General features: G+C 39.5%; 1 protein-coding gene across 1 annotated transcript; it reads right to left on the reverse strand.

Moving 5' to 3' along the window:
- Window positions 1–4,580: 4,580 nt before the first annotated feature.
- Window positions 4,581–10,215, reverse strand: LOC132499996 (cytochrome c oxidase subunit 7A2, mitochondrial). Its single transcript, XM_060114736.1, has 4 exons — window positions 10,119–10,215; window positions 8,828–8,917; window positions 6,411–6,495; window positions 4,581–4,787 (listed from the first exon to the last, which is right to left on the reverse strand). The coding sequence occupies exons 1-4, from the start codon at window positions 10,134–10,136 to the stop codon at window positions 4,729–4,731; spliced, it is 252 nt and encodes an 83-aa protein (XP_059970719.1). The 5' UTR covers window positions 10,137–10,215; the 3' UTR covers window positions 4,581–4,728.
- Window positions 10,216–14,502: the final 4,287 nt, after the last annotated feature.

The raw sequence follows: 14,502 nt of genomic DNA on the forward strand, positions 1-14,502 counted from the left end.
TATGAATGGATTTACTGTCTAGTAAGTTCCATAGAAGAGCTTGCCGGCCTAGTTCACACTTGTCTTCTCAGAGCTGAGAACAGTACCTTACACAAAGTAGGCTTCCAATAAGTAATTGTTGGATGGATGGATGGATAGGTGGATGGGTGGATGGGTGGATGGATGGGTGGATGGGTGGATGGGTGGATGGGTGGATGGGTGGATGGGTGGGTGGATGGGTGGGTGGAGAAGGGCAAGGTCTAAGTGGCTGATGAGTGAAACTCCTCCTCTGTTCATAATCCGACCACTATCTATTGCTTCCATCTCTCCTTCCCTGAATAGCTGCACGAAGCTTCCTGATGGGTCTGCCTGCTTCTACCCTGGGTCCCCTCTGGGCTATTTCAACATGACAGCCAAGCCAGTCCTCTTTAGAACATGTAAGTCTCTCTTCCGTGAGAAACTCTGCAGTGGCTCCCCATACCGCTCAGAGTAAAAGCCCAAGTCCTGACAACAGCCTTCAAGGCCCTTCCTGGTGCGACCCCTTCTACCTCTCTGCCTTCTCCCCTCCCACGCAGTCAGCCATAACTGCTCCTGCCTTCCTGTCCTTGAACATGCTGGGCACAGTAGGGCACCCGGTCTAAGCTGCTCCCTCTTCCTTTAAGGCCCTTTCCCTATATATCTGCTTGACTAGCTCCCTCACCTCTACAGTTTTTATTTAAGTCTAACCACCCCATTGAAACCCATCTTCATACTTCATTTACTAGGACACCCAATCAGCCCACCCCCGTGCCAGCTGTCCCCTTTGGTCCTTTTTCCCCATAGAATTGATTACCTGCTAACATACTGTCCAATTTATTTGTTTTATTGTCTTCCCTGCTACCCCTCACTATAATGTAAACTCTATGAGGGTAGGAATGTGCGTATTTTGCTCACCCATGATCCCCAGGCACCCACAACAGTGTCTGGCACCCAGTAGGTACTCAGTATCTGTGAACTTGAATTACTGATCTTGAAGTATATGTAGAAGCAAAGTCCTGGGTAGTGGATCATGACATGTTGCTTACAGGACCCAGGCAGTGGGAGTCCCAAGCTGGAGGCCTGTGAAATTGGCAGCTTTGGGGAACTTGTGCATGACTATCTCAAAGGGCAGGAAGGGTTCTGCAAACCCTGAACCAAACTGGCTATAGCAGCACTGTGATTCTTATTTTTATCATTCTTGTATTCTCTATTTGCATTTATGGTGCATTGAACCATTCCTGTCTGCCATGAGAAACCAGTAACGGCTGCCTGTATTAAGCACCTATGGTTTAGAGTGAATGGTAGAAGTGTGCTCCTATTAGATGGTATGATAGATGGTAAACTCAGGAAATACTGCTTTGGTTGGTTCCTGGTTGAGAAACCTACCTGAACTAACTTAAGCACAAAGTTATTGGACGATGAAATGCAGCCAAGCCTACCAGCAGGCATGGCTGTGGGCATCAGAGACAACTAGAAGTAGGAACCAAAATGCTCCTAGGTCCTGTCCTGTCTCCTCCCGTGTGGACTTCATTCTTTTAAAAAACAAACTGGCAAAAAAAAAAAAAAAACAAACTGGCTGGGGGAGAGACTATTAGTTGTCAACGCAATACCCAGTCTCCCCTTCTTATTACACAGAACTCCAATTTTGCGTGGCAATATGCCCATTTGAGACATTTCTTGGCCTCCTTGAATGCAGGCATGATCATGTGGCAGAACATCTGGCTAAAGGGATTTAAGTTTAAGTCTTTGTGTGGGGCTTCTGAGGCTCTTTAAAGAGAGCTCGCTTGTTTAGCATGTGCTCTTTTCATCAATCCTTCTTCCTGCAGGAGAACAAACACAACAGCAGGAGCTGCAGCAGCCATCTTACAAGGAGTATGAAAGCTACACACTAAGGATAGCAGAGCCAAAAGAAGGCACCCAGGACATGGATGCAAGCGTGAACCTCTCCTACCAGCCCTGACCAGCTCATGGTCCCTGCTCTATGCCAAGTTGACAGGGATATGAGGTGAAAAGGTAAGAGTTCCTTCTCTGAGGGCTAACAATAGAAGTACCTAGCATTTATTGCACACTTGGTGTGTGTCGGAAACCATTTTTCGTGCTTTACTTGCATTAGAATAACCTTGTGCACTAGGCATTATCCCATTTATGCAGATGAGGATACAGGTTTAGCAAGGTTGGCTACCCATGGTCATCTAATCCAAGGGTTGAAGCTGGGTCTTCTGACTCCATGATCTTTAATTAACTACAATGCTACACTGGTTCCCCGTCTTATCAACAATTATAACTCAAATTTGAATTCAGATTCAGAGGCATTAAACTCCTGATAAAGATGAGTACAGGGAACGTTGGGAGCAAAGGGAAGAATGTCAACGCTTCCAGCAGAAGCTGGGGGGCTTTCCCGGATTCTGTCAAGAATGAGCATGCACGCACCAAGCAGCAGAAGAGCGCTGTGGTTGGTGATGCGTGCAGACTTCAGATCTCATTTATACAACGGAAGAGACAGACGTTAAATACGTAGGTATGTTGCAAGTGACACAGAGGGGTCAGTGTGAAACTGAATAAAGGAACTGGAGACGGTACGGATCACTCTTCCCAGAAGCCTGACGGGGCAGGGGATGGGAGTCTGGAGGGCATTCGTATTTGCATACGATGCTGCCAGCAGTGCTCTGAAGCTATCCCAGCCAATGTAATTAAACACCTGGTAAGATGAAGTATACTACAAAGACCATGAACTTTAAGAATCAGATAAAAATGGACTTGGAAATTGTGCTGCCATTTATTTGTAGCTTTGGATAAACTGCATGCCCTGAGTTTTAGTTTTTTTGACGGAACTTCATCTAGAGCAGCTAGACTACAAATTCAATTCTGAGCACAGTACTAACTATAACAAAGTTTCACTTAAATCTCTCTCCCATGGCGCTTATATTAGTGGGATAATATCAGAGAATTTCTTCTACTTAGTAGCAGATACTATTCTCAAAAGGATAATACGTGGTAAAGATACAAAGGAGATTGGAATGACAGTTGTTCGTTTCCTGGAGGCCACATTTGCAATACTTCTTATGGACTCTGTTCTATGGACATCTGGTTAGTCTTTGAATCAATAATAGTAATCTCTCTCTTACTAAACGCTAAGAGTAGCAGATAATTTCATGGGCCCCTATCCAGCAACCCCTCTTCTGAGACCTCACCCCTTGTCCCCTCCCCATCTCCACCCCTGCTGACAATGCAGAATTTTAGAATGAAGGGCAAAAACTTAATCGTAGCATTTAAAACTATTTTAAAGTCTCTTGAGCATTTAACCTTCTCCTACTTTATCCAATCTTGTCACGTTAATTGAACGTTTTGGCATTAAAAAAGTTTTAATCGTCTGACTAGGTCACACCAGAAATAGAAAAGCACCTCTCACAGAATCAAGAGCTGAAGGTTGTAGAAGATATCAAGATATTCTTCCTTTTTACTGCACAAAAGTATCTTTCACATCATGTTATAAAAGCATTTCGAATCACACTGACGAAATTCTCCGTTGTACAATGCTGATAAATATAGCTTGTTTCAAAATATTATCACTGGTTGCTTTTTAGCTCTGCATCAGAATTGGACCAGATTCCAGGCCTACTTATTTCTCAGCATTCAGAAATGTCTAACAATATTCATTCCACTCCCTTCAAAAGCAGTGTTCTCTGCTGATGTTAGTAACAGGATTCTGTAAGAGGCTGGGCGGATTCCTGCATTCGGTGGCAGGTCAGATATATGGCTACCCAAGATCTTTCAAGACTCAAGGCTGAAGCACCTTTCATTAGGTACCTCTTGAGATGGATTTGTACCATAAGCCTCAATGTTTTAAAAGGAAAAGACTTAGTTTGGTATTTCAGACTTGACTCCATTTTTCTAACTATATTAGCTTTCTCAATTTTATCCAGAAATTGAAGCTTTTATAAAACCCTTACTCATAGATTCCCCTAGATCTGACACATCTAGACTCTTAATCTTCATAGAGTGTTACAAATGCACACCTTGCAGAGGAGATGACAAAGTCTGACTCCTTCCGTTCCCCCAGAAGATAACTTTTACAAATGAACTAAGTATTTTAAGGAAAGGTACACTGTATGTTATGGATTAAACTAACGTAACAGAAGCCCATTCTGAGTGTGAAAAGAACAAATACTGGATTATTTTACAGCAATTCTACTAAAGCCTAAACTGTGGAATACATCCAACATTCTTAAACATAAACACACACAGCCAAGAGAGAAAAAAAGAAACTTGAACCCCATGAGCCAAAAATAACCTGCTTCCACTAACCCTAGGTGCTAGCATATCCCAGGATACAGCACAGCAGGGAAGAGAGGGGAGGGGAAGACTCAAAGAAATATGCACGCCGAGTGTCAAGCTCAATTAAAGCTGAAGACCATCCCCTGTTGTAATTCTAAGCCGCTAAAAATAAAATTTCACTCAAATAATACCACAGTGGTACTATATATAACCTAATGACCAAAGAATCACTTTTTCCTCCTTACCTAAGGTTTATAAGGCTGCTATTACTGGTATAATGTATCCTAAAGTGATAAAATAAAACCATGGATGGTCAAGACTGCTTTATTGGTGGCAGTTAGTACAAGTCAATAAATATTGATCCCCAAAGAAGAACTCAAATTAGTTATCAGACTACTGGTCCACAGAGAGCTGAATGGAGTTGAGCCAACTGATTGCTGGGAGGATAAAGTGAAGTCAACCCTGCTTCTTGGGGAATGAAGCCACAGCCAGCTGATATATGGCATATGCTGTTCCTGAAAAATAAAGGAAATAAGAACTTAACAGGAAATTCTCAGGTTTAAATGCTTTAAATTGGGTATAAACCCAATATTCCAGCTAAAAAGTTGTAAGATAAAGAGACAAGGCTGGTATTAAGACTACTTTTACGGGAACATACAGAAGTATTTTGATAGGTGCTGGCAAAATTTAAAATAAATACATACAAAACACGTTTAATCTAGTTTTAGTATTACTTAACTTGTATAGAAAGTGTTAGATGCAGCACAGTAATGTATTTGTTAACGTAATGACATGTAAAAAATTTAAAATAAGATTAAGAACATATAACCTAAGATTGCCTGAGAAATGCTAAGAATGATTCAAAAGCCAAAAAGTCAAATAGGCAAAGCCTTCCCTGAAGTGTATTATCAATATAAAACCAAGGAAGAGTGACATCTAATTTTTAAATAATCAAATTTGAAGTAAGAATCTCTAATAACTGGAAATGTATTTTTAAAACTAATTACCAAAACGTCTACGAAACAGTCACACTGGCCAAAAAGAATTTAGGACTTTACCTTAAGAAAGCCCAAATGTCACTATCTGCTTGTTGTCCATAAAATGTCCCTTCACTGCATTCAATTCAAGCCAAAAAAGGCACCTTGGCATAAGCATAAGGGGACTTTGTGATTAGGGTTCAAATACCAGCTCTGCCAAAGAAGCAATATTATCTGGGTAGGGCTTCCCTGGTGGCGCAGTGGTTGAGAGTCCGCCTGCCGATGCAGGGGACACGGGTTCGTGCCCCGGTCCGGGAGGATCCCACATGCCGCAGAGCGGCTGGGCCCGTGAGCCATGGCCGCGGGGCCTGCACGTCCGGAGCCTGTGCTCCACAACGGGAGAGGCCACAACAGTGAGAGGCCCGCGTACCACAAAAAAAAAAAAAAAAAAATATTATCTGGGTAATTAACATAATTTCTCCATCTTTAAAACGAGGATACATTACAGACTTAATACAAGGGTTACAGAAATCCACCTATGTGGCACTCCCATCAACAGAATGAGCACACAGTAATCACTCTGATGCTGTTTCCCTTTCTCCCCCCAGGGAGCAATCATTCAGATTCCTAACTCTGCTCCCAGCATGCTCATTTGTGGTATTCCACTGCTAATATTGAATAATGGACCTGCCCAATCCACAGAAAAAATATCAAAGCACTTTACATGCAGTAAAAGTATTGCGCTGTGTAAGGTTTTATCTCTGTCATAAATACGTATGTACAGGGGTTAGATGTAAAGTGTATTATTATTATTATACATCACAGTCAAAATATTTAAGAACCCCTGTTTTAGGAGATGGGATAGAGCAGCTATCTTTGCCTCTTCCAAAGGCCTGCCAGGCCACCAGTGGCACATTCCAAAAGCCACCTCTATCACAAGATAATTATCAAACTTTATTGGTTTTTTTTTAAAAAAGACATTAAAATGTTCTTATACAATATGTATCAATCACATCTGTGAGTCATTATACGTAAAGCAGTAAGACCTCAGATTCTGGGGACAGACTGCCTGTGTTAAAATACTGGCACAGCGAGAGCAATGGTGTTGTTAGTTATCACTACTATGATTTTGCTATAGAGCAAGCATTCCCAATGTCTTACCACCGACTGTAAGAATCATGGTGGCTCTGTACAGGAGGGCATCAGCTATCCCACCCTTTAGATGCACTGGAATTCCATTATCCTCCTAGGTCAAAAAAATAATAATTAATGTATATCATTTGTTCCCAACTAAATGAAAAAGACAAATCAATTCATATAAAATTAAGTGGCTTCTTAAAACCCTGAAATTGAAATATTTTAAATATCAAAATTAAAAAGGACTACCCTTTTCCTGAATCTTTCTCTACTACAACTACTTTTAAAATAAAAAATCCTAAAAATCAACATTCTTTCTTTTAAAGTTAATTTGAGATCTAATAAGATGTTCTTTCCAAAGAACACATAAACAGTAAAGCTGTGAAAATATATACACTGAGTTCATCAATTTAATTATTAAAAAAGCAATAATCATCACACGTGGGTCATAGGTAAGATCTTTTTTTCCCTTAAATAAAAAGGAGAGAGTGTTTTGGTTTATAACCCTAAATTATACCCTTAGTCTCCCCCAGTCCAGCACCTGGCATAGAGCAGGATACTTAACACATCTGTTAAATATAAGTATTTTATTTTTATGCAGCATACATAATACTTTTTTTTTAACCACTTAAAATTTTCTTTATGAAAAATCAGAGATCACAATTAAACAAAACAATCACTGATAACCTAACTACTTATGAAGGTAAGCGCTCCATCCCACTAAGTCTTTCCTCATGAGAAAAACACTATTAACACATATTAATACATATCCTTCATTTTTTAAAGCTTGTATTGCCATAGCTTCTAATTTATGCACATACTTGTTTAATACACAAAATGAGATTATGCTATACAATGGCCTATCACAGATTTTTCCCTCAGCATTATCTTAAAAACCATCTAGCCCATTTAAACCTACTTTGTTCCTTTTAATGGCTACACAGCATTCCACTGTGCAAAAACTAAAATTACATTAGCCAATCCTTTATTAATGGGTATTTAGGTTGTTGGGTTTTTTTGATATTAAACTCCCATGATGAATAATAGCCTATTTCCTATCTTTATATATTTATGCTACTATTCTGTAGGAAAGATTCTTAAAATGGGAGTCCTGGATAGGATATGCACAATAATTGGCTTCTAATACTTTCAAATACTCTAAAATTTCTGTACCAATACTACTTCCTAGCATGTATCAACGTACTGTATAGGAACGCACTTATCTCCCACACCTGGCTAACATAACCTATTTTAAATCTTCTAAAATTTTGACAGTCAAACAGGGAAAAAAAGTAGCAACTTGTCATTTTAATTTGCATTTCTTACTGATCTGTAGGATCTCTCTGTATGCTAAGGATATTAACTTTTTGTTAATATTAAAAATTTTGTTAATCTAAAATTTTTTCCCTCAATTTGTCACTTACCTCAATTTGTACCATAAGTACACTTAAAATTTTCATGTCACCAAACCTTGCAATTTTTCTCCTTTACAGCTTCTAGGCTTTGTAAAGACTTTCTTAGGATGACCCCAGATTAAACCTGATTGTGGTAATCATTCATAGATACATTAAATATCACATTGTTTGTACACCTTAAAATAAAAAATCAGGTACAACCTAAATACAAACTATTTATTTATATTCTTTCTTTCTTTCTTTCTTTCTTTGCATCAGGTCTTAGTTGCAGCACGCAGGATCTTCGTTGTGGCATGCAGGATCTTCGTTGTGGTGCGTGGGCCTCTCTCTAGTTGTGGTGCATGGGCTCAGTAGTTGCGGTGTGTGGTCTTAGTTCCCCCGGGGCAGGAAGGATCTTGGTTCCCCCATCCCCAGGGATCGAACCCGCATCCCTTGCATAGGAAGGCGGATTCTCAACCACTGGACCACCAGAGAATTTCCAATGCTTACGATTATTACTTGTCAATCATACCTCAATAAGCTGGAAAAAAATTCTCCTATATTTTCTTTTAATATTTTTTGAGGGAGATTTATATCTGCAATTAATCTTTTAACACACAATACAGAACGGATATAACTTTACTTTCTTCAAAACAGCCACCCAATTTTTCCATTCCCCACTAATATGAAATAGCACCTTTAACATATATCAAGTTTCTACATATATTAATGTATTTGTTCTGTTTCTGGGCTATTTCTATGGTCTATTTGTCTATTACTGTGCAGCTACCCCAAAGAGTGCCAACGCAATGTGACTCCTCCAAAAGAAAGTGTCTTTGATCTTTACCCCCTCATTTCTTCTGCTTTCCCAAGGGCCTCTTGGTTATAGCAAATGCCCAGTTAGCTATCGACAGACAGTTTCTTATTACTCTTCTGCTAATACAACAGGATTGTTAACAATCAGACGTCTCCAGATTTACCTCCTATCGCCAACTTTTGGTAATCTAATCATAACAAGTATCAATCTCCTATAAAATACTTCAGTACCTGAAACAGCTTTTGTTTCTCTGGAACTTTATTTTCAAACTGCCTGCGTGAAGCAGTACTTATGGTCCTCTGGGCAATCTGACGAAGAGCCTGAAATTTAAAAAAATCCATATATACTAAACAGACTTAGAGCTTAAAGAAACCTTCAAAACCAACCATTTCCAATCTTCAGTATTACAGAAAAGTGAAACTGAGAGTTAAAACATATCCGATTTGTCAATAACAAAGTCACAGACAAGCACTGAGGTTTTCCTATTTGTTGCCCGGCCACTGCTCTTTATATTACATTCTGAAGTCTCCAAACACCACATTTAAGAAGCAACTCATGTACATTTTGAGGGGAAAAAAATCATGATCTTTACCTGAATTGAACCAGTAGCATTATATGAGGAAAACATACTGATATACAGATATTACAAAAATAAAGAATGGTTACAAAATACACGAGGTTCGAAGTTTTTTTATTTAAATACTCTACCATATTATTAAAAATCTATTACTTGATATCAAAATAAACTGGCATGATTCCTACTTAATTAAAATGCTTCCCTCATTACATTTTTCCCAAAGAATTAACAGGGCATAAATCTTTTACAAGAGACTTGCATTACATATCCAGTTGAAATAAATTACAAATATGCTCTCCACTTTCTAAAATAAATACTATATTGAGAAGATAAGTAAAGCTTTATTGGATAATTACCGAAGAAAACGATCACTGTTACATTTTCCTTCTCTTTCTCAAAATTTGGGGGAAATATTTCGCATGCTCAAAGTCGGTGGAGGGGTGAAGGACACTGCAGAACCGCCTGATGGAAGCAACACGACCCTTCGGCCATGAATGCTCCTAAAGTGCCAGCCAAAACTGAATGGCTTGCTTTTTAAACTGCCTTCTGGTGCTCACAAAGCTCAGAGTCACTGAAACTCAAACCCCTCGGTATCCGAGGAACATCCTTCTGCTAACGCTTCCGGGTATCAGAAACTTCCCACCTGCACCCACAAGGTTAGGGGTGGCGACTAAGAACCCAAGGCTTGTCTAATGCACAATCCTCTGGTCACCTCCCCAGCTTCTCCACTCCTTACAACTACCCAGCACAGCTTGGGGCAAGAGGGATCCATGGAAGGGAAGGAAGGTCAAGCGAAAAGGACACGGACCAAGGAAGGTGACCTCCGAAGCCGCCCTCTCCCTCTCTCCTTCCCTCCCAGGAGAAGCTTTCCTGTCGCGACCCTCTAGCCTCCGCTCCCAACCTTCCCGCCCCACATCCCGAATGCCAGCCGAGAAGCTACTCACCAGCAAACTCCGCAGCATCTTGGCTCCGTTAGTGCCCACCAACCGCGACAGCTGAACACCAGGAACGAAGATGCACACGCCGGAACCGGAACTACCTTCTGGCGTTGCGCAAGCGCCTGGAGCCTAAATACTTCCGGGTGGAGGCGGGACTTCTCCTAACCATAGAGAGCGGAAGAAAAGAGAGAGCGGCCGGACGGCTGTAGCCGCTCTAGCCGGCGGGCCGTCTCTGTGCCTCGACTTCGCTTCTAAGCCGCCGGTTACCCCGGGAGCGGAGGCTGGGGAGAAACGAACGACTTTTGAGACCTGAGAGGCAGGGAGCGAGGCATTACGTACTCGTTCAACTAGCTCAGATAAAATTAATGTGAGACCAGGCTATCGAAGAAAATTAGTGTGTGTATTTTGAACGAGAAGACGTAAAACTCTGAGCAACCTTTGAGCCACTGTTTAGAACGCTGGTTTGGCCGAACTCTAAACTGTGAAGCGGGATAAAATACAAAACAAAAAGTATAACTTCTCTTACACGGATACAATCAGTTTTTTCCACTGTTGTGAGGACGTTACTATTCCGTGTGCTGAGAGTGTGCTGTGTAGAGCTGCGTCGGGATACTAGTTTTTATCTTGCTGCACCTTTGGGTGCTGCAGAGCTCCCCATGCAAGAAGCTCTCCCACAGTGTCGCGAAAGTGTGGAAGCTGTTAACTCGTTTCTCTGAGTCTGGGAAAACGCTGAAAAGAGGGGGAAATTTTAATTGGGGGACCAGAAATGGGAGGGCAAATCTGGGCTCCTGAGTCTTGCTGTCTCAGGCTAGCAGGGCACTTTCCATGGTTGGAGTTGCCAGGCACAGCAATTATTGTACAGATACCAATTGTGCTTAAATAAAGCCACATTACAAGTGTCTGTTACAAGTGCCCACCCTCAAGAGGGTATAAATACAAAAGTATCCACCCTATACTACAGTAAATATCTGTCCACCTTTTTACAAACTCATAATTATTCCATTGTCATTTCAAATAGAAAGCTGATGATGTATGGGTTCAGCATAGGTGAAATGTGTAGATAAAATTAGTAATATTGAAATTATTATTCCTTCTAATCTTTAGGCTTAGACCCACCAAGTTACTTGTTCCCAGTTCAAGTTATTTTCCTCACCGATTTTAATACCCAATTATTTATAAATTTATGTATTTACAAATTATAAATACCCAATTCACCTCTTCCCTAGATTAGAACTGAAAGGACCCGGTTTATTCTCCACTCTGTATTATACACTATAATCAAATGCTTGAGGATAATTACCAGGTGCCAACAGCTGGAGCATAGCAATTTTTTAATAGTGAATTGTCTATAATTTGAAATTGTATGGTTCAAATTATATGGTTGTATATGCTCTTATCTTTTCTCCATTTAGCCAACTGGACTGTAAACTTCTCAAGAACAAAGATTATGTGAATTTATTACCATTCCCCTAGGACTGCTTAAAGGGGGTAATCTGCTAACCATCAGATGAATTAATGATATATAGTGGGTGATAGCTCTAGGACACTTATGGCTCTGTCCAAAAAAAACCAAAGAGGCACATAAAATAGATCCTAAAGTAGATGCAGATCCTTATATTCATGTCATTACAATTATCCCCTCTTTACTGGATCATTCCATGAGCATATAAACACATTCCCAAATTAAACAAACCTCTTTTGAGTTCAGTTACCATACCGTTTCTCTTCTCCAACATAAAACACAGATTTCTTTATACTTGTCTTCCCTTCCACTCCTCCTTTAAACTGTCAGTATCAATTCTCTTTTCTATCTATCAGCAACATTTAACACAGTTGATCATTCCCTCATAATATCTTTTCAATTTTTAATTTGGAACTAAACCACATATGCAATACAGTATGACATGTGTATAGTTTGAAACGTGGTCTTAATGAGGGTTCCACACACTACTCTTTCCATGGTTCTATTTCAGAAGCTGCTACTATTAGTTTCCTTTCTTGGATCCTCATCCTCTCAGTTTCTAAATTTCAGAGTACCACTTGTTTTCTACATTCATCCCTTTTGTGATTTCATCCAATGCCATGAAACACCATTTGTGTGCGAACAACTCTCCAGTCCGACTTTGCCCTTTCACTCCAAACATCCCCACTTAGTTGTCTAACGCGCATCTCAAACTTCACGACCAAAACTGAATTCGACTTTCCACCCCTTGTTTCCAAGCTTTCTCTGTGATTTTCTTTATTTCAAGCCCCAAACTTTGGCTGTTTTCTATCATACCCTGTAACTAATCCATAAGAAAATCCTGTTGGCTGCACCTTCAAAATATAATCTGAAACTTCTGACCACTTCTCATGTCTCCACGGCTACTACCAATCCAGGCCAAGCCATCATCTCTTGCTTGCATTACTGCAAAAGCCTTTTAAACTGGTTTCCAGGCTTCTACTCTTCCATTCAGTCTATCTTCAATGATAGATCATCACAGCAATGATCCTTTTAAGGACTTAAGTTAGATAATGACTGCTTAAAACTTTTTGTTCAATGCTGTATCCGCAGCGCCTTTTGTGCAGTAACTGGCACAAAGAAAATGCTCAGTAAATATTGGTTAAGTGAATAGTATGCTGCACAAAAGAGTGAACTCATTTTACTGAGTCTAAAAATTCACAAAATCTTTCTTAATACTTGTACTCTTTTCAAACATTTTTCAGTCCCAGGGTTCCTCACTTATCATGCCCTTGCTCTGTAAATTGTGACTTTCGTGACAGAAAAATATGGCTGAAATTTGCTTGGTGCCTATCAAGCTTTATTTAATCTTCCCAGGCACACTTTAAATTTGTTACCTGATTTGTAAGTTCATCCTCTGAAGCCGAATATTTATTTTCAAAATAGGTTCCTTTCCAAAACATCAGTTTGAGGTTCTTTTGTAATATTAGAAAATTCTTAGAAATGACTCTTTCATTGAAACATATTTCCTTCAGAGGCTTCTGGAACATCATATGAGAACTGGCAGTATGCTATTTAGATATATGGAAATTCTGAGGTAGGTAAGGGTTTATTTGACTCTTGCTATGTAAGATAGCTTTATGGACATCAGACGTGAAACTACTAAGGGAAAAATTTCACAATTAATGATGCAAAGTTACCAAATCACACAGTTAACTCAATCTGTTTTTCCTTTAAACAACAGGATGACAACCCTTACTTTGATCCTGCCTATAGCATCTCTAACTAAAAAGCAGAGGAAAGCCAGAATAGAGTTTTGTGTGACTGAGATGTGTATATTTTAATTCTGGAAGCATCCTTAATCCACTTACAGTTTTAACAAAAATAATGTAGTAGAACAGCTTCATGTGAAATGTAATGTATAAAAACTACTAGTTAGACAAAAGATAGCATTTCAATATAATTCATATTTTCTTTGATTATTACATAGTTAGGAATCAGGAGAACTTTGGTTGTCTCAACTGCTGTATTATTTTATCGTTAAATGATTTATCTAATTGCAAGCCTTAGTCTTTTCGTTATTAAAGTTAGGGACTGGGCTAATGATCTTTTTCCCTGGATCTAAAATCCTTATGTATGAAAAATACTTTCATAAAACAGCAATATGGGTTCACTACTCGTTGAGCAATAATTTATTGGCTACCCTGCTATGACGGTAACACTTTGTGATATGCTCAGAGGATAACTTTAAATCCCTGACCTTTAATTTAGTAATTTAATTACAATGATAATACACACATAACAGTAGATTATGATGCAGACAAAAATGACTCTGGTAACTGGTATAGCAAAGGCTGCTATGAGAAACTCAAGGAAAGTTGTGGTCATTAGGAAGGTTTTGAAAAGACTGGATTTTAGCAAGGTCCAGTAGAATTAAAATAAATGGGGTAAAGATTAAAAGGCATTCCAGACTTAGGGTAAGAACAAGATTAATAACTTAGGTTTGGAATCAAGCATAATCTACTGCAGGAACTGTAAAACAGAGGCCTAGATGGGAGTGAAAAGGGGGAAAATATTATTATAGTTAAGAACCTGGAAGTCAGACAGATCCTGGATCTGTCATTTAATAGTAATATGAATGAAGGCAAATTTCATTATTTACACCTATTTACCTGTAAAATGGAGATACCAGTATCCATCATCAAGTGGCTGTGAAGATTAAATGATACAATTCAGTAAATGTTAGCTATTATCATGGGAGGAAATGTTGGAAAGGAGAAATGGGTCAACAGAGGAAGTATCCAGGCAGAAGGTACAGCATATGCAGAGGCAAAGAAGAGATGGTAAACAGATCTCTTGGGGAAGTGCATGCAGATAGTTTGGTTTGGCAGCAGGACAAATGGAGATGTGGAGCAACAGGGGAAGACAGATTTTTTTTTTTTTTTTTCG

Source organism: Mesoplodon densirostris, chromosome 12 (genome assembly GCF_025265405.1).
Source record: "Mesoplodon densirostris isolate mMesDen1 chromosome 12, mMesDen1 primary haplotype, whole genome shotgun sequence".
Lineage (NCBI taxonomy): Eukaryota > Metazoa > Chordata > Mammalia > Artiodactyla > Ziphiidae > Mesoplodon > Mesoplodon densirostris.

Coding starts and splice junctions, on each gene's coding strand:
- LOC132499996 (XM_060114736.1), bottom strand. Junction 6,496..8,827: donor AGAAACAAAAGCTGTTTCAG/GTACTGAAGTAT, acceptor TTTTTGACCTAG/GAGGATAATGGAATTCCAGT. Junction 4,788..6,410: donor CATGATTCTTACAGTCGGTG/GTAAGACATTGG, acceptor TTTATTTTTCAG/GAACAGCATATGCCATATAT.